Genomic DNA, 18,344 nt, shown 5'->3' with positions numbered 1-18,344 from the left:
GGCAGTTATGGGACTAACAAACTTTTTAAATTTTTATTGAGATAGTGTTTCTGAAATTTGAGTAATCACCTCTAGAAAGGAAATGACATAAAAAAAGAAATCAAGCAAACATTTGATCCTGGCTAAGTTCAACAAGGGAATCCTATAACTAAAATTCTGAGTGACATTCTGCATTTTTTATTTTCCCTACACTTTATCTAGAGGGTTTTCACATTTACCTGAGCATAAGGAGAGATGAAACTAGTAATGCACACCAAACCAGCATCTGCAAACAATTTAGCAACCTCAGCAATACGACGGACATTTTCTTCTCTATCTTCTGGCGTGAAACCCAAATTCTTATTAAGGCCTTGGCGAATATTGTCACCATCCAATGTGTAGCACGGAATGCCATGGCATACTAAATACTCTTCCAGTGCCATGCTCACTGTAGTCTTCCCAGCACCAGACAGACCTAGAATATTCAATAATAATATGAATATATATTATAAGCATAGAAACAAGTTAGTGCAAATTGTAGTACATGTACCACTGCTAGTATGAAAAACCCAAAGGGACAGGCATCAGCAGCAATGCCTTTTGGAGATGCTTACCTGCAATATAAGCCAAGTGCCAGACAATGGGTACGGGGAGAGTAAGGCACAAAGTTAAGTGTGCAATTAGAAGCAGATAAAACAGTTTGGCCTTGAGAGCTGCTGCCGCTTATAGAGGTCGTGCACATTCCCCAGTGCTGCTGCTGGTAGTTGTTACTACCTGAGCAAACTAGATTCAAAAACCCAACACAGAGTTAAGATGTTACGTTTACATCGGAAGAGGAAGATCTCACACTGAAGTGAATTCCAGTCAACAAAAGAAATGGGATCAGACCAAACTACACTCTGTTCTTAGTCCTTGCAAAACAACAGCACTGAATTAGACACCACAGACACAACAAAACTCACTCACTCAAGACTCACGCACAGCAGTCATGCTCCACTAACCAGAGTCTGTTAGCAACAAGCAAAGACCATTTTAATATTAAACTTTGCTCTAGTTCAAAATCTTCGGCAACAAACCTTTAAACAATTGAGAAGTCTCACTGGCACCAAAAAGTCTACTGTTCACTTTAAGTTGTAAATTTATTTAAATAATTTTCCAGACTAGATTTCAGGAGTTTATCTAGAGCACGTGCTTCAGCTTATACAGAGCAATTCCTAAATGGGACACAAACTCAAATCTCCATAAGATGACATTGATCCTTTAAGTACGAAAAAAAAAAGGGGGGGGGGATAACGGTAGTTTAAAAAAAAAATAGCAGTAGTGGGTGAAGAAAAGTTTTTTTCATCTTTATTAGTGGTTGTTAAGATTTATTCTAGCTTTCAGAGAAAGAAGAAAAAAAAAATAATCACACAAAACGGCAGTTTGGAATTACTTCTAAGACCTTTACAGCAAAGGATGACAATCATGCTAACAAGCATGTTCTAAGAAAACACAAAGTGCAAAGGAAACCTGGATAGCTGCAATAGTTTAGGGTAATTTAAAGAGGAGGAGTCATTGCATTGGTTCCTCCTTCACTCAATTTAATATCCAGAAGATGCAGAGCAGTCTACTGAAAACATAAGAATACATGTGTACCAGGTCAAGTCCTACACGAGAACTTAAGCCCACACATCTCTCTCAACTAAAGCCCCTGCATCCATCTCACAGATTTCAGTATGGTTTGGCTTATACTCAAAACTCTCAAAAAATTGCAGAGTTGTGAATAACGTCCTATCATCATCATTAAAAATTATCTACGTTTTCTTGGACAACTCAAGTTTCTTGTGTCAATGCTTACCTGTCTACTTTGAAAAGAATAACAGCCATACATGATTGTGATGGGTTAACCCTGGCTGGACGCCAGGTGCCCACCAAAGCTGTTCTATCACTCCCCCATCCTCAGCTGGACAAGGGAGAGAAAAATATAACAAAGATCTTGCGGGTTGAGATAAGGACAGGAGAGATCACTCACCAATTACCGTCACGGGCAAAACAGACTCAGTTTGGGGAAAATTAACTCAATTTATTACAAATCAACCAGAGTAAGGTAATAAGAAATAGAACCAAATCTCAGAACACCTTCCCTCCACACCTCCCTTCTTCCTGGGCACAACTTCATTCCCGGATTCTCTACCAAACACCCCCAGCGGCACAGGGGGATGGGGATGGGGTTTTACGGTCATCACACGTTATTTTCTGCCACTTCATCCTCCTCAGGGGCAGGACTCATCACACTCTTTCCCTGCTCCAGCGTGGTGTCCCACCCACGGGAGACAGTCCTCCATGAACTTCTCCAACGTGGGTCCTTCCCACACGCTGCAGTTCTTCACGAACTGCTCCAGCATGGGTCCTCTCCACAGTGTACAGTCCTTCAGGAGCACACTGCTCCAGAGTGGGTCCCCCACGGGGTCACAAGTCCTGCCAGAAAACCTGCTCCAGAGTGGGCTCCTCTCTCCACAGATCCGCAGGTCCTGCCAGGAGCCTGCTCCAGCGCGGGGTTCCCATGGGGCCACAGCCTCCTTCAGGAACCCACCTGCTCCGCCGTGGGGTCCTCCACAGGGTGCAGGTGGATATCTGCTCCACTGTGGACCTCCATGGACTGCAGGGGGACAGCCTGCCTCACCATGGTCTTCACCACGGGCTGCAGGGGAATCTCCACTCCGGCACCTGGAGCATCTCCTCCCCCTCCTTCTTCACTGACCTTGGTGTCCGCAGGCTTGTTTCTCTTACATGTTCTCACTCCTCTCTCCGGCGGCTGTTTCTCCCCATCCCAACTTTTTCCCTTCTTAAAAATGTTATCACAGAGGTGTTACCACTATTGCTGATTGGCTCGGCCTTGGCCGGCGGCGGGTCCATCTTAGAGCCGGCTGGTATGGGCTCTCTCGAACACAGGGGAAGCTTCCAGCAGCTTCTTACAGAAGCCACCCTTGTAACCCCCCCCCCGCTACCAAACCCTTGCCACACAAAACCAATACAATGATGAAGCTGAATGTTTTGACTTAGTCCAGAACCAGCTTCCAAAAGAGGAAGTCCTGCTCTCTTGCCCTCCCCTCTCTCCACTCACACCATCCTACCTGTATTATTCCACCACCTCTGGTGCCAGTTAGCCAACTCAGTTTGTTTCTTTTTTTTTTTCCTTTCTATTTTTTTTTTCCTCTTTTTGTGTGTGTGTGGAGGCTGTGTTAAGTTCACTGTTGATTTAGCAAGTTGAATCAGCTCAAGGTTGGGCTAGGAAAGCACTACAGCTTGTGCAAGGCAAGAGAAGGAAAGCAAGGCTGGAAACAGAACAGTCTTCTTTTGGTAGCAATTAAGTACACCCCCATCCTAGAAAATAAGCATGGCAGTCCAAATTAAAAATTTCAGCAACTTCATCATTTACTTCTCATTGATGCAGTCTTTGACTTGCAATTTTTCTCACCACATCTACCTTACTATTCGCTCAAATGCTCTGGCTTTTCACACATCACTTGGTCTCCAACATGTAACGAAACGCAAAAGTTAAGGTTATATAATAATGAATTTTAAAAACAGCTTTTGAGCTGACAAGTCTTTAAAATAACTTACACTCTCAAAATTGCATATTATTTTATACATTAAAGTAATGATTTTCCATATTTTTGATAGATTCCTCAGGGTTTTTTTACTAGGACACTCTGACTCAACATAAGACATTCACTAAAATTTAGCTCTCAAATAAATCTTAGCTTAAAAATGAAAAGTGATCTCTGAAATAACTTTCCATACGCTCCAACCCCATGAGTACTGATGAAGTGAGATAATATTGAAGGGAGTATACCACCGTTTCAGCTTTTACTCTAAAACCTAGCAGAGTCTTGAAGACTCACATTTGCACAGTTCTAGAATGGGTAGTATTGCTTACTTCAATACCTACAGCCCATTTCACTCCCCAACATTAGTGCTCAAACATCTTCATTAACCTAGCTTCCCCAACACACTCTTCCTAACACCTTACAGCCTTCCTACTTTTCTGTATTCTACCACCACCCTTCCTCCTCCTGAAAAAAAGGAAATGGGGCATTAAGATTATATTTGTTTAAAAAGAATGACAACTGGAAAATGTTGCTGTGTAGATAACTGAGAAAACATTTTTATCATGACCTTTCCAAAAGGATATTAATGAATTACCAGGAGAAACAGAAAGGCAGCCTACAAGATCATTCAAGCATTGAGAGACAGGCTGGAACTATGTGACGGGAACAGAGAGAGAAAGGGCTCCATTCTTTTAACAGAGAAATACATGACAGCAAGCTACTGTATCAAATCCGTTTCAAATGGCTCTCAGTAATTTGTTATCAACTACTGCTTTACCTTTCACACATGTTCATTAACACTAGTGGAAGCAAATTTTACTTAGAATAGCAAGTTTCTCTAATACTCTGAAGATCTTTTGTATCCCAATACAGCAGTGCTCTAAACAGCTTACAAGCTAATTAAATAACACATTTTGTTGTATTCCTTTTTTATTTTCAGTTTTAACTGGAAAAAAACTCCAAAGGAAATAGGTTAAAAGTTCCAGGAACTTTGAAAGACAGAACAACAACAAAAAAATCCCCTCACAGTTATGAACCAAGGCTGTCTTCCAGAATTTATTTACCCCCTCTTTTTACAATCAAAACAATTCAGTGAAAAAAAATGGTGCTGATTTAAGAAATAACTCCCTGTATGCATTGCCTCAAAATGCAATTGCTGTCCAAAGGCATAAGTTCATGTTGAAATGTTATTTCAACCCAAGGAGACAAGAACATTCCAAAGAGAAGAGACCTTTACAGAAAACATTCAGAAACCCAGGTGCTAAAAACCCAAAAAGTTAGGTTTCATTTGTCAATAGGCAAAATGGACAGTAAGAAGAGCCAGAATTGGTTAAAACACACACACACCCCCACACACACTCCAAAATTCAATCAGAATTAAGCAGCAGACAATGCCAAATAAACAATACTTCTAGAGCACTAAACAAGATATATTCTCAAGTTACTATCTGTCCAAGAGCGATTTCTTGCTGGTCTACCTAAAAATAGTAAGAAAATTGCAGCAAGGTCTTAGGTTCCACAAACATTCAACTTTGCATGAAAAAAAAAAAAAGGAGCTACAGCTAAGTAGCTCTTCAGAAGAGTAACTAAACGAAAAGGATCCTCAGAAATCCATGACTGTACCTGTTAACCAGACTGTGCATCCACGAAAACCACTTCTTGTTCCTACCACTTGGCCTCTCTTATTCCTGCTGACATGATGAGCTTGGTAAGTAACATTGGTTGCCCTCTGCATTCCCTGTAAAAGAAGTTGATTAGGTCTTTAACTTCTGAAAGGGTAAGCTGGCAAAGCATACTAAAAATTATTCACAGGCACAAAGAGAGGCTTGGAGACAGACCAATGGAAGTAAAAACAATGCTCAATCCATCAGCTGCAGCTGTCAAAGGACATAAAGAAAACTAGAAAAGCCACCCACAGCAACCACATCCTTTCTGCTCCTTCTGTGAAACTTGGTATTGCCAGGTTAGTCAACTACTACTTTCAAATACAACTTGAGAAAAATCAACTATAAAAAGAGACGACCAGCTAGAGCTGCTAGACTTGACTTCTATTCATTTAAATCTAAGATGATCAAATGGATTCTCGCTCTCTCTGAGCTAAAGTTGCTGTCATAAACCAGCCAAACATTGGCTCATTTTTAACTCTTAAGAGGCCTTTTCATTGCAAACTATGCATGTCTGTTCCAACTTTCAGTTCAGCAGACACACCCCCAGACCACTCTGCCTTTACCTACGATATCTTCAGTCTCCAGAATTGAGATATGTATTTATATATATATTATTAGTTATATATTCTGAGAGTTTAAAGAAAGTAGTATTTCTAAGTGACTTATTAAAGAATTTACTTTAAAAGATGGGATTTTTGTAATATATTTTTAAATTAAACAAAGCTGGTTACAGACTTTCTTAAAACTATTTATTCATCATAATAAGCTGCTATATGACTGTCTTAAGTAAGATGACACTGCTGTCAAACACATTTCACAATCTAAGGCGAGGGAACCCACAGGAAGATCAGCTTCAGCATTCCCTTTAGCTTTAATGGTATCTAGTTACATGAACTTTGTTCATAAAAGATCAAGACCTTAGATAACCAGACAGAACATGAACAATCAAACAGAAGAGAAGGCTTAAAAAAAAAAAAAAGCGGGGGGAGGGGGGGAGGTATCAGTGGTATATGTAATGCTGCTTTGACTTCTCTTGCTTACAAACACATTGCAAGATATTTGCACTATCTTCTCTTTCATTGTTGTATCAGTGCTAGCTGGAAAGGAAAGCACTTAAGACATTTAGTAAAAAAGAAAGAAGGGAGGATATCCATCTAGAGAGTCCTAGCAGAGAGCTATTCATAGTTTTAGAGAGACACACAGAAAAATGGTATCTACTTTTGGCTTCAAGAACTGCTGCTACATCATTCTGTAGAAAAACACTTCAGAAGTTTACCTATAACTTAATTGGAAGTTATGAATTTGTGTGATTGTATGTCCCCACTTCTATACACAGCTGGGCTTATAGTTAATACAAATTCAAGGTAGGAACAGATGTTCAAATTTTTAAATACAACTCCATAATTCAGCGGTGACAGTTCAGCATCTAAAATTAGATGAAGACCGAATACCAACCCATAAGAAACCACCACCTGCAAACAGGTTATAACCATACAAAATGAAGTTATACTTGCTGATAGTGTTATCTTCAAATAATTTATCTCCTAAAACAAAGCTGTTTTGCACACTCAGTGCAATACAGCTAACTAAAACCAGAAGTCAGAGTAAAAAAAAAAAACAAACAAACAAAACTTTCTTCTTGTAGTAGAAACAACTATGCACTACATAAAATTGGAGATCTCAGTGAGCAAATGCATAAATTGTGGAATTAAAAACAACAAAAAGAATTAAAGTACTCAGCCTTCAATTAAAATAAAGATATGCTGTGCATATGAACGTACACAGCAATTCAAACTAATACATTAACAGCAACATTATTTCACATTAATTCCAGTTGTACTGTGCTGTACCAGGCAATGGATAAACAGAAGACAAACTCAAAGCACAGCTACCATGCCACTGTCTCAGTAAGCTCTTTTACATTAAAGCATAAAGTCACACGTGCTTTGCTTTTGACTTCTGGCAATGGATCTATTATCAAACTCAAATACTTTGGAGGTCAAACGACTCATCCAAGGAGACTTCTTCCAGTCTGTATTCAGTAAGTTACATCAGTTTTCTTTGTTTTCCAGAACTAGCAAAGCGGCAATGGAACTGATTAGGGTATTGCACTAGGCTTAAAAAACACATGAAACCCTGAGGAAGCAGGCAAGAGGGATTCTTAAAATGATGAAAAAACCCACAATTTTAAAAAAGAAAAAACAAAAAAGTATCAAGTAACAAAGTAGCAGAGATGACAAATCACAGCAACGAGACAGCCAACAGATTGCTAGAGTACAAGGCACACAAGTGCAACAGAGCAGCCAGCAAGCTCAGCAGTGGGACAATAATCCATCTGTACTTCAGAAGCAGGCATCTAAGACTAAAGGTTAAAGTGTCCAACCAGTTTGTATGCATTCACAAACACACCCATGCCCAGCAGCCCCACCTTTTGTTTACACACACATGTGCACAAACAAGACAGCCCAGCGCTACTCCTGGGCAAAGCTGTAGCAAAATCTTATCTTCCAATAGAAAACAGCTTTTTATAGAGGTGTTCTAAAGAGTTAATAATTTAGCAAGTCATTCTCTCTTGCTGCAGAAAAACCTAGTAATGTTTCCTAATCATTTCCACTTTGCTACTAGATGATTCACTACCACCACTGAGCAACAAAATCTGAACATCCGATCCTCAACAACATAAGTTTTTAATTACTATCCCTGCTATGTACACTTACTATAAATATTGATGTGGCACAGAAAAATACTCAGGAGCAGAAACCAGTGGCTTACATTTGCTGTGCTCTTAAATTATTTAGTTAGTCTTCAAATTCCTGTACATAAAATTTGATGAGTATCAGTTGATGAAATTAAATGGCCATCAAAAATGACAGCAGAAAGAAAGAACAGTCATTTCCTTTTACACTACATTGATGCATCACTCACCTTGGAGATCCATATTATCAGTGTTAAAAGAAATGAAACATAAGAAAATGAGTAACAGAAAAACTCAATGTGATGAGCAAGTATTCTTTAAAAAAGCTATTTTAAACTTCTTAGCCTAATTACATTCAGTATAATAGTCACTACTGAAAGGACAGGCTAGATTTTTGTAAAGGGGCTAATGAAAAAAAGGGCATTATACTCAAAGGCCTATTTATCTGCTTTTTTTACAACCATCAGAAATTTTCTCTCCAACTTGCCCACAAAAATATTTCTTCCATCCCGTTACACATCAAGTGCTTCCACACTAATACAAACACTGCATTTTAATATTTTGCCTCTTACTTACCAAGTTAAATAGAATTAATGCTTCAGTCCATTCTGTTTCATTATAAGGGTAATGTCAGCTGAGAAGGCTGACATATCCTTCCTTTCTTCTCCCCCACTATGCTACTTTGTTTCTCACATGAAATCTAAAGTGCCATAATAGGCTAATATCTTTGTACTGAAGATAAAAAAAAAAAAATCGGAGTATTAACATAACAAGACTTTCACAGATGTGCCCTGAAGAGCTGTAATGATAAGAGAACAAGAAAGGATGACTCTGCAGCTTTTTTTTTTTTTTTTTTTTTTTACTTTTTTTGGCATAAAGGAGACCTTTTAGCTTTGCAGGTAGTTGACAGGGCAAATGAATACAGACATCTAAGAACTATGGGAACAGAAGAAAGAAAGAAGATGGGGACCAAAAGGAAATACTGTCAATTTCTCTATGTAAAGATTTGCCGAGATAGACTTGACCCATATTTTTTTCTTATCTTATTCTTGATGTTTTGCCCAGTTGCAACTATAATATTTTTTTTGCCAAAGCCAAGTCTGACTATCAGTGCCAAACACCTTTCATGTAAGAACTCAGATCAGACACCCAGATGAAGAAGAGCAAACCCAAGTTGCGACACCAAGATCAAAAGACATTAGAAAGAAAAGATTATTGCTTAATTGTGTCATAGTCAACAGACAGATCACTACACTGGCAGAAACGGAATTTATTCTTTATTACTTCAGAGGAACAATGAAACATTGTACTTCTACAATCACTTTACATCAAATTTTAACTTTTCATAAAGCAAGACCTCTGGGGTAGGAAGTAAAGCTTTCAATGGCAAGCAGAGACTCCCCAAACTACAGCACCAACTTGAGACAGCTTTGAGGTTGGAAGCATTAGGGAAGAACTGTGTAAAGAACAGGCACGGTTTCTATATAAACCATATATACTCAAGAAGCTGTGACTAATTCCATATTCTTCTGCTCTAAGATAACAGTGTTGATTCCCCAAGCTAACAACAGCAACACATCCGGCATCACCTCTGAAAAGTAGTCTTATCTTTAATGCCTATCCCATTTCCCAATCATCTCAGATATTTTCTAGGCCATTTGCTAACTTGCTCACCATGTGCCTCTTATAAGCCGGGGATACCCTGATAACAACACATTTTTATGACATTTATTCTTCAGTAGCGATAAATTAACCAAATTATAGGTTTCTTTTTCCCTCCAAACTGCTCTCCTCAACAGTCAAACAGCAACTCAAGCAGACTGAACATTGCCTGTTTTCTTTTTCTACATACAAACACAAGCAAGGGGAACAGACGTAGTTCCAACATACAAATTGGACTACCACAGATGCTAAAACAACAGCACTTCACCTGAGAGCCTGTTTGTTCACATATTTAGATGAGGTTTCAGGACCTGTTCACCAACAGATCTGCCAGGAATGCCTTCCAATAGCTACTTTCTCAAACTGTGGTTTGAAAATTTGTCCTTTGATTTGGACAACTGTGCTTGGGAAAGAAGGGCAAGCCCAGAAATGATATCTGAACATTAAGATGTTTTACAGTTATTATAAAACTAACAATTCACCAATCCATGTTCTGCCATAGCCTACAGCATTACATTTTCTCTCACTTACAGCAAAAGTTCTTACTTTTATCCTCACAGCCACCCTCCAGAATGCAGTTTGCCACAGTGATACTGATACAATAAGGCATCTAAACACCTCTGCATTTAGCACCACCCAATCTGCCCAATGCATGCTCTCCTGCCACTTACAGAGGCTAGCTGATGTTTGCCAGATATTCTAGTGCCGGGACAGTTTCAAAAAAATCACAGCAGCAGAAACCAGCCAGAATCTTCTACAGTACTGTGGATACAAGCAATTCAGTGATAACTGTACTGTAAGGAGTATATCTTCACTTGCCATCTGCTGCAGTAACAGTATGACCAAAAGCAGAGACAGCTTATTCACCAGTGCGGGAGTGGAGTCATTGGCTGGCATCAGAGGGAAGGGACAAAAATGAAGACAGAAATGCCTCTGCTGAATACGCTCTCAGAAAGAAGAATTGGAGCAATTTCTCTTTAGGAGTTACCTGCAAAATGATGCAACACCTCAGTTGTGTTAGGAATTCAAACTACACTAAAGAAAGCGTTCCACAAGTCTTCCTATCATCCTAGCTAGTGTAATGGCAGTATTTGTGGCTCTGTTGTGTGATGCTCTGAAACTTGGAGTTTGCTGTGCTGAGAAGTGGGCTTGGCAAGGGGATTTCCACAGGCAGATGTGTATTTTGAATAGTGCTGGATGCCCAGGGAAAGTTTGGAAGACAAAGCTCTGCCTGGTCTCCTAGGGGCTGCCAATTCCATCGGGGCATAATAGGTCACTTTGGCCTTGCTCTTAGCTGAACAGATGCAGAGTCAGAAGAGTCAGAACATTTGTCTGTGGAGTGTGTGAATCAGCAGCATTTTTTTTCCTGGTGAAGCTTACTGGGTTATAAAAAGCATTTCAGCTGAGGTCCTCTGAAGAAAAAGGGAGAAGCGGAAGACTTCCTCTGCTTGCCACGTAACATAGAGGGTGTTGCTAACCTCAGCTGAAGTCAGCAAACAGTTAAGGTCAGTTAACTTTTTTTTGACCCATGATTTCCCTCCCTGGTTTAGACAAACTCATCTTGGCTTTGCTTCTGACAAACGAAATGATAGAGTAACTTTTTAATACACTTTGTTACCCCCACCAGACATGACCTGTTTCACTATTTTCCTAACATCTGATTTTGCCTTTTCCTCATAGAAATTGAAAGAATGTAACTTACCAATTACTCTCTTATGTAAACAAGTTTAAACTTGTACACAGTGGAAGAGGCTTGGACAGGCACAGGCTCTACTGAATGCTTTTTAGTACAATACCAACTTCCCCATTTTTCAGGCAACCGTGAGGCTCGTCTTCTTTAATAGATTTGTCTTTTTAATGAGAGTAGTGGCCTGTACTACTCACGACAAGACTTCAAAGACTGGTTTACACTGTTACTTCCATATCAAATGTTTTCTGGATCTTATCTCTTGTCTGCTTCAGCTCAGCATTATTTGAAAGAAGTCATACTTCCCCCACACACACACTTGTCTTGCATCATCAAAACTATCAAATGTTCTCAAAGGCCTGCAGTGTATCTTCTAAATAGCTGCATTTTGGTCTTCGCTGTAAACCAATCTTCCCCCATCTTTATGAACAAGAATGAAGGCTTTGGTTAGATTTTTTCAAGCCCTGTCTCGACAGTTTTCCACACAACACCCACCATACAAAGAACCTCAGTCTTTGGCCAACCCAGGTTTATGAATGGCCACATTGTACATTGCATTCTTAAGTCTTCCTTCTTGCAAAACGCTGGAGAAGCTGAGGGCTCACGACGGAAGAGGCAGGGACGAAACCCCCAGACCCCCGGTCCCCTCCGGAGGGGCTTCCCGCCCTTCCCCACAGGCAGCCCCCGCCTTCCCGAGGGCAGCGACGGAGCCCCAGCGCACCGGTACGGGGCGCGGGCGCACCCCCCAGCGTCGCCCCCGCCAGGCTCCGTGGCGACGCTCCCCTCAGGCAGCCCGCGCGGCCCTTCCGTTAACGGTCTCGGCCCGCGGCGCCCCGCGCGCAGCAACCGCCGCCGGCCCGCCCCGCATCCCCCCTCACGCGCCCCGGGCGGGCGGCAGGGAGCGGTGCAGGGAGCTCTCCGTCCCGGCGCCCGCAGCCGCCCACTGCCACATCACCACGGCGGTCGGCCGCTTCTTCCTTCCCTCTCCGCTCTCCCCCGCCCCGCTCCCCCGCACGCCCACCTGCCCACAGGCGCACCGCTCCCCGCCCGCTCACCCAGCTCGGCACCCTGTTGCTCAGCTTGACTTTCTTGCACTGGCTCTCGGGCAGCTCCATGGCCGCGGGGGCAGCGAGAGGAGGAAGAGAGGAGAAGGAGGAGAAGGACGCGCCTTCCCCACAGATGCTCGACGCGGATGCAGCCGCTGTCGCCGGGGAGCTGTGCCGTGTGCGCGTCCCCGCCCGCGGCTCGGCCAAAGGTGGTGCAGGGAGGAGCCGCGGCCCGCCGGGAGGGAGGGAGCAGGCAGAGACCGGGGGGGGGGGGGCGAGCGGGGGGACAGGAGCCCGGCCACGCGCGTGCGCGGCGCCGTGACGCGCGCCAGGGCGGGCGGGGGCGGCGGGAGGCAGCCGCTTCCGCCGCGGCCGCTCCAGCCCGCCCGCTGCTGCCCCTGGCGGGCGGCGGGGCCCGGACCGGGGCTTCGCCCGCCGGAGCGGCTCGCTCTGTTGCCGCCCGCTCTGCCCCTTAACGCGACCTTCGGGGCGGCGTTACGGAGCGGCTGGCTCGTGCGTGTGATGCTTTGGGTTGCACAGCCAGCCCTGCGCGTTTGGAAATGAGGAAGACTGCAGCAATGGGAGAGGCCGTTTGCCTGCTCCTGCCGCCGGGATGCCGCAGCTGGCACCAGTAACCCAGAAGCTCCCCCCGCCTCTCCGGTTACCACACGGAGGTGGAGGAGAGGTTGTTATGGCCCTCAGCAGGAGTTGGGGAGGGGGGGCCAAGTGGCTGTCCCATTTTTCAGTGACGGGGGCAGCTAAAGACGCAGCCGAAGCAGAGCGCTCGTTCCCCTGCCCTCAAAGAAAGACAGGGCTTTGCTGCAAAGCTTTAGCTTGGAGGTGATGAAACCTCTAAGAAGCAGCGGCGTGGGCACCGGTGGCGATGTAGTCATGAGTGACTTGGAAGGCGAGGATTGTTTCAGTTAACTCTCCCACCTTACAAGGATTTCTCCAACAAACAAAGCGAATCCTGTGCTGCGTTCTAGGAAATCATAGAATCATAGAATCCTTTAGGTTGGAAAAGACCTTCAAGATTATCGAGTCCCGCCATCATCCATGCCCACTAAACCATGTTCTGGAGTACCTCGTCTACTCGCTTAAATTTTAATACCTCCAGGGATGGTGACTCAACCACTTCCCTGGGCAGCCCATTCCAACATCTGACAACCCTCTCAGTAAAGAAATTTTTCCTAACATCCAACCTAAATCTCCCTTGCTGCAACTTGAGGCCGTTTCCTCTTGTCCTATCACCAGCCACCTGACAGAAGAGACCAGCACTCACTTACCTCACTACAACCCCCTTTCAGGTAGTTGTAGAGAGCGATAAGATCTCCCCTCAGCCTCCTTTTCTCCAGACTAAAAAGCCCCAGTTCCCTCAGCCGCTCCTCATAAGACTTGTGCTCCAGGCCCCTCACCAACTCGGTTGCCCTCCTCTGAAAATGCTCCAGCAACTCAATGTCTTTCCCGTAGTGAGGGGCCCAAAACTGAACACAGTACTTGAGGAGTGGCCTCACCAGTGCCGAATACAGGGGAACAATCACCTCCCTGCTCCTGCTGGCCACACTATTTCTGATACAGGCCAGGATGCCGTTGGCCTTCTTGGCCACCTGGGCACACTGCTGGCTCACATTCAGCCAGCTGTCAACCAGCACCCCCAGGTCTTTCTCTGCTGGACAGCTTTCCAGCCACTCTTCCCCAAGCCTGTAGCGCTGCATGGGGTTGCCATGACCCAAGTGCAGGACCCGGCACTTGGCCTTGTTGAACTTCATACGATTGGCCTCAGCCCATCGATCCAGCCTGTCCAGATCCCTCTGTAGAGCCTTCCTACCCTCAAGCAGATCGACCCTGCCTCCCAGCTTGGTGTCATCTGCAAACTTGCTGAGGGTGCACTCAATCCCCTCATCCAAATCATTAATAAAGATATTAAACAGAATGGGGCCCAACACCGAGCCCTGGGGAACACCACTTGTGATCCGCCGCCAAGTGGATTTAATCCCATTCACCACAACCCTCTGGGCTCGTCCATCCAGCCAGTTTTTTACCCAGCGAAGAGTACACTTGTCCAAGCCAGGAGACGACAGCTTCTCAAGGAGTATCCCATGAGAGACAGTGTCAAAGGCCTTGCTGAAGTCGAGGTAGATGACATCCACAGCCTTTCCCTCATCCACTAGGTGGGTCACCTGGTCACAGAAGGAGATCAGGTTGGTCAAGCAGGACCTGCCTTCATAAACCCATGCTGACAGGGCCTCATCCCCTGCTTGTCCTGGACTTGCCATGTGAGTGCTCTCAAGACAAACCGTTCCATAATCTTCCCCGGTACCAAGGTCAGGCTGACAGGCCCGTAGTTCCCCAGATCCTCCCTCCGACCCTTCTTGTAAATGGGAGTCACATTGGCAAGCCTCCAGTCCTCTGGGACCTCCCCTGTTGACCAGGATTGCTGATAGATGATGGAGAGTGTCTTGGCAAGCACCTCTGCCAGTTCCCTCAGTACTCTTGGATGAATGCCATCGGGACCCACAGATTTGTGAGTGTCCAGATGGTGTAGTAGGTCACTAACTATTTCCTCCTGGATTAAGGAGGGTATGTTCTGCTCTTCATCCTCACCTTCCAGCTCAGGGGGCAGAGTACCCTGAGGATAACTGGTCTCCCTATTAAAGACTGAGGCAAAGAAGGCATTAAGTACCTCAGCCTTTTCCTCATCTCTGGTGGCAACGTTCCCTTCTGTATCCATTAAAGGATAGATATTCTCCTTGGGATTCTTTTTTACTCTTAACATATTTTAAAAACATTTTTTGTTGTCCCTTACAAAAGTGGCCAGATTTAGTTTTAGCTGAGCTTTTGCCTTTCTAATTTCCTCTCTGTATGATCTAACAAGATCCCTGTACTCCTCCCAAGTTGCCCGCCCTTTCTTTCAGAGTTGATAAACTCTCCTTTTTTTCTTGACTCCTAGCAAAAGCTCCCTGTTCAACCAGGCCGGTCATTTTCCTCGGCGGTTTGACTTGCGGCACATGGGAATAGCCTGGTCCTGAGCCATTAAGATTTCCTTCTTAAAGAATGTCCATCCCTCCTGGACCCCTTTACCCTTCAGGACCATCTGCAAAGGGACTCTCTCAACCAGTGCCTTGAAGAGGCCAAAATTTGCCCTCTGGAAGTCCATAGTGGTGATTTGCTGACCAACTTCCTTGCCTCACCAGGAATTGAGAATTCTGTCATTTCATGGTCACTAAGCCCAAGGCGGCCTCCGACCATCACACCTCCCACCAGTCCTTCCCTTCATAAACAGTAGATCTAGCAAGGCTCCTTCCCTGGTTGGTTCACCTACCAGCTGTGTCAGGAAGTTATCTTCCACACACTCCAGGAACCTCCTAGATTGTTTACTCTCTTCTGTGTTGTATTTCCAGCAGACATCTGGAAAGTTGAAGTCACTCCACGAGAACAAGGGCACACGATTCTGAGACTACTGCCAGCCACTTGTAGAATGATTCATCTGTCTCTTCAACCTGGTCAGGTGGTCTATAACAGACTCCCAGCCCAATATCTGCCCTATTGGCCTTCCCTCTCATCCTCACCCATAAGGACTCCACCTTGTCATCACAATCATGTAGCTCTGTACAGTCAAAACAGTCCCGAACATAGACAGACACCCCACCACCTCTTCTACCTTGCCTATCCCTTCTGAAGAGCTTATAGCCATCCCTTGCAGCACTCCAGTCATGGGACTCGTCCCACCATGTTTCCGTGATGGCAACTAAGTCATATCTATCCTGCTGCACAATGGCTTCCAGCTCCTCCTGTTTATTGCCCACGCTGCATGCATTGGCATAGATGCACTTGAGCTGGGCTATCGATACTACCCCCAACATCAGCATGCTGTCCCCAGGCTCATCTCTGGTGAGCCTAGTTTTATCCCTTACCCCCTTCAAACCTAGTTTAAAGCCCTCTCTATGAGCCCCACCATCTTATGAGCAAGAATCCTTTTACCCCTTTGAGATAGCTGGATACCATCTGTTGCTAGCAAGCCCAGTGCCGTGTAAACCTCCCCATGATCAAAAAAAACCAAATTCCACCGATGCCACCAGCCTCTGAGCCACATATTAACCAGGTGTGTTTTCCTGTTCCTTTCAGTATATTTCCCTGCCACTGAAGGTATTGAGGAAAACACTACCTGTGTTCTTGATTCTTCCACTAGTTGTCCCAGAGGCCTGAAGTCCCTTTTGATTGCCTTTGGATTTCTCTCTGCAGTCTCATCACTGCCAACCTGCACAACCAGCAATGGGTAATAATCAGAGGTCTGAACCAGACGAGGGAGTTCCTGGTAATGTCTTTTACCCGGGCCCCAGGGAGGCAGCAGACTTCCCTGTGGGATGGGTCAGGTCTGCATATTGGGCCCTCTGCCCCGCTCAGAAGGGAGTCGCCTATGACAATTACCCTCCTTTTATCAGAGGATGTGAGGGTGCATGGAGCTGCCTGATGGAGCCTAGGCACCTCCCTAGATAGGGCTTCATCTACAACCTGATCTTCATTGACCTGGTCCTCAAGTTCCAGAGCCCCATACTTGTTGTGCAGGGGCAACTGGGAAATGTCTCTTACTGTGAATTTAGAACCAGAAGTTCTTGGATTCTTACCTCCAGAAGGGAACTGCTTTAGCACTCAAGTGCTAATCTTAAAGTGGAGATGATGCCATATGAACAGGCAATACATTTGCTGTATAAATATTAGTCCATTTATATTAGTTCAAGAAAGGAATTCTTTTAGCACTTAAGCGCTAATCTTAAGGTGGAAAAGGTGCTGTACTAACATGACTTGTATTTACTGTAAAAATATTAGCCTACCTACAGTCTGGCTGTAGATTGCTTGTTCTCTGACAGTTTTAACAGGAAATAAAAAGGCCCTCTTTGTGGATGAATGTTTACTCCTGCTCTATCAGAAAAACATCCTTCCAAAGATACCAAGGTGTTGGTTTTGAAGCATATTTTGAAGTTCAGATTAAAAGCTTAAAATCCTTATGCAAGGTAGATAACCTCTTTGAGATCAGGAAAAATAATTAGAAATGCTCTCAGGCAATTTGAAGGTCAGAATGACAAGGTTGTACAGCATGCTGCCCTACAAGTAACCATTCAACAGATGCTCCCTGGCTGTATACAGACATTCTGACCATGACAAATGGTGATAGAGGAAGGGACTGGATTTTAATTAATCTCTCACACAATGCTCTCTCAAGCATGGAAAGAGAACCAGCATACTGCTGTGGAACAGTGAGTTGAGGGCTTCCCCCTGTTGAATATTCAGTTATGTCTAGGGCATGCTTGGTCACCTGCACTTTGCACAACATTGTTTTACGTGACTTAAGGGTAATTCTAAATGTTATTTGCAATCACATTCTTTTTAAAATTCTACTGTTACTTCATTCTAACTGTATGGATATAGATTGGTACTGTTCATTCTGCAGTCTGAGAGACAATAGTGGGAAGATGGTAGTTTGCAAGAGTTGTAAATTAAATCGAAAAACGCAGGCAGCCCACTTAACTATGCAGGTGACTTCTTACAGGTACATTTGGCTCCCCTGTAATACACGTTGACAGGGAGCAAGGCACAGTGGATTTTTTTAAATGGTCTGCTTTGAAACCTGGTTTCTAAAGCAACTATGTTGGATTCTGATTTGAAGTTTGAGAAAACGAGGCTTCAAGCACAGGTGAAGTTTTAGGCAATGGTATTTACAGTTTGGAAAATCACAAGAGAAGAAAATGCAGTTGTATTAATCAAGACGTGTGCACAATACTGTCCAAACAGACTGAAGGCAGGGAGCTGCATGATTCCTTCCACAAAATACTGCAAAAAACCTGATTAATGGACCACATACTAGTGAAATCTGAAGTGTAACTGCAAATATAGACACTGGTGGTCAGGCAGATGACATAATCTTAGAGGTAATAAAAAACCCATTTCTGAACAGCAATTCCTAAAACAGATCACCTTTTATGATTGCACTAGCACTCTAAAACAATGTATACATATGTA

The 18,344-nt window shown here is 44.0% G+C and overlaps 1 protein-coding gene across 1 annotated transcript in view; it reads right to left on the bottom strand.

Annotated features, from left to right (window-relative positions):
• Nucleotides 1–12,571, bottom strand: part of PAPSS1 (3'-phosphoadenosine 5'-phosphosulfate synthase 1) — a 48,025-nt gene extending 35,454 nt beyond the window's left edge. Inside the window, exons 1-3 of the mRNA XM_069783108.1 lie at nt 12,336–12,571; nt 5,193–5,307; nt 219–454 (exon numbers count right to left, since the gene is read on the bottom strand). Of these exons, the coding sequence (XP_069639209.1) occupies nt 219–454; nt 5,193–5,307; nt 12,336–12,395 (411 nt within the window). The 5' untranslated portion in view covers nt 12,396–12,571. The remainder of the gene's footprint in view (nt 1–218; nt 455–5,192; nt 5,308–12,335) is intronic.
• Nucleotides 12,572–18,344: the final 5,773 nt, after the last annotated feature.

The sequence above is a fragment of the Haliaeetus albicilla genome, chromosome 1, assembly GCF_947461875.1.
Source record: "Haliaeetus albicilla chromosome 1, bHalAlb1.1, whole genome shotgun sequence".
NCBI classification, from domain to species: domain Eukaryota; kingdom Metazoa; phylum Chordata; class Aves; order Accipitriformes; family Accipitridae; genus Haliaeetus; species Haliaeetus albicilla.
The sequence above is the reverse complement of the archived record's forward strand: the minus strand, read 5'-3'. Positions and strand labels throughout refer to the sequence as shown.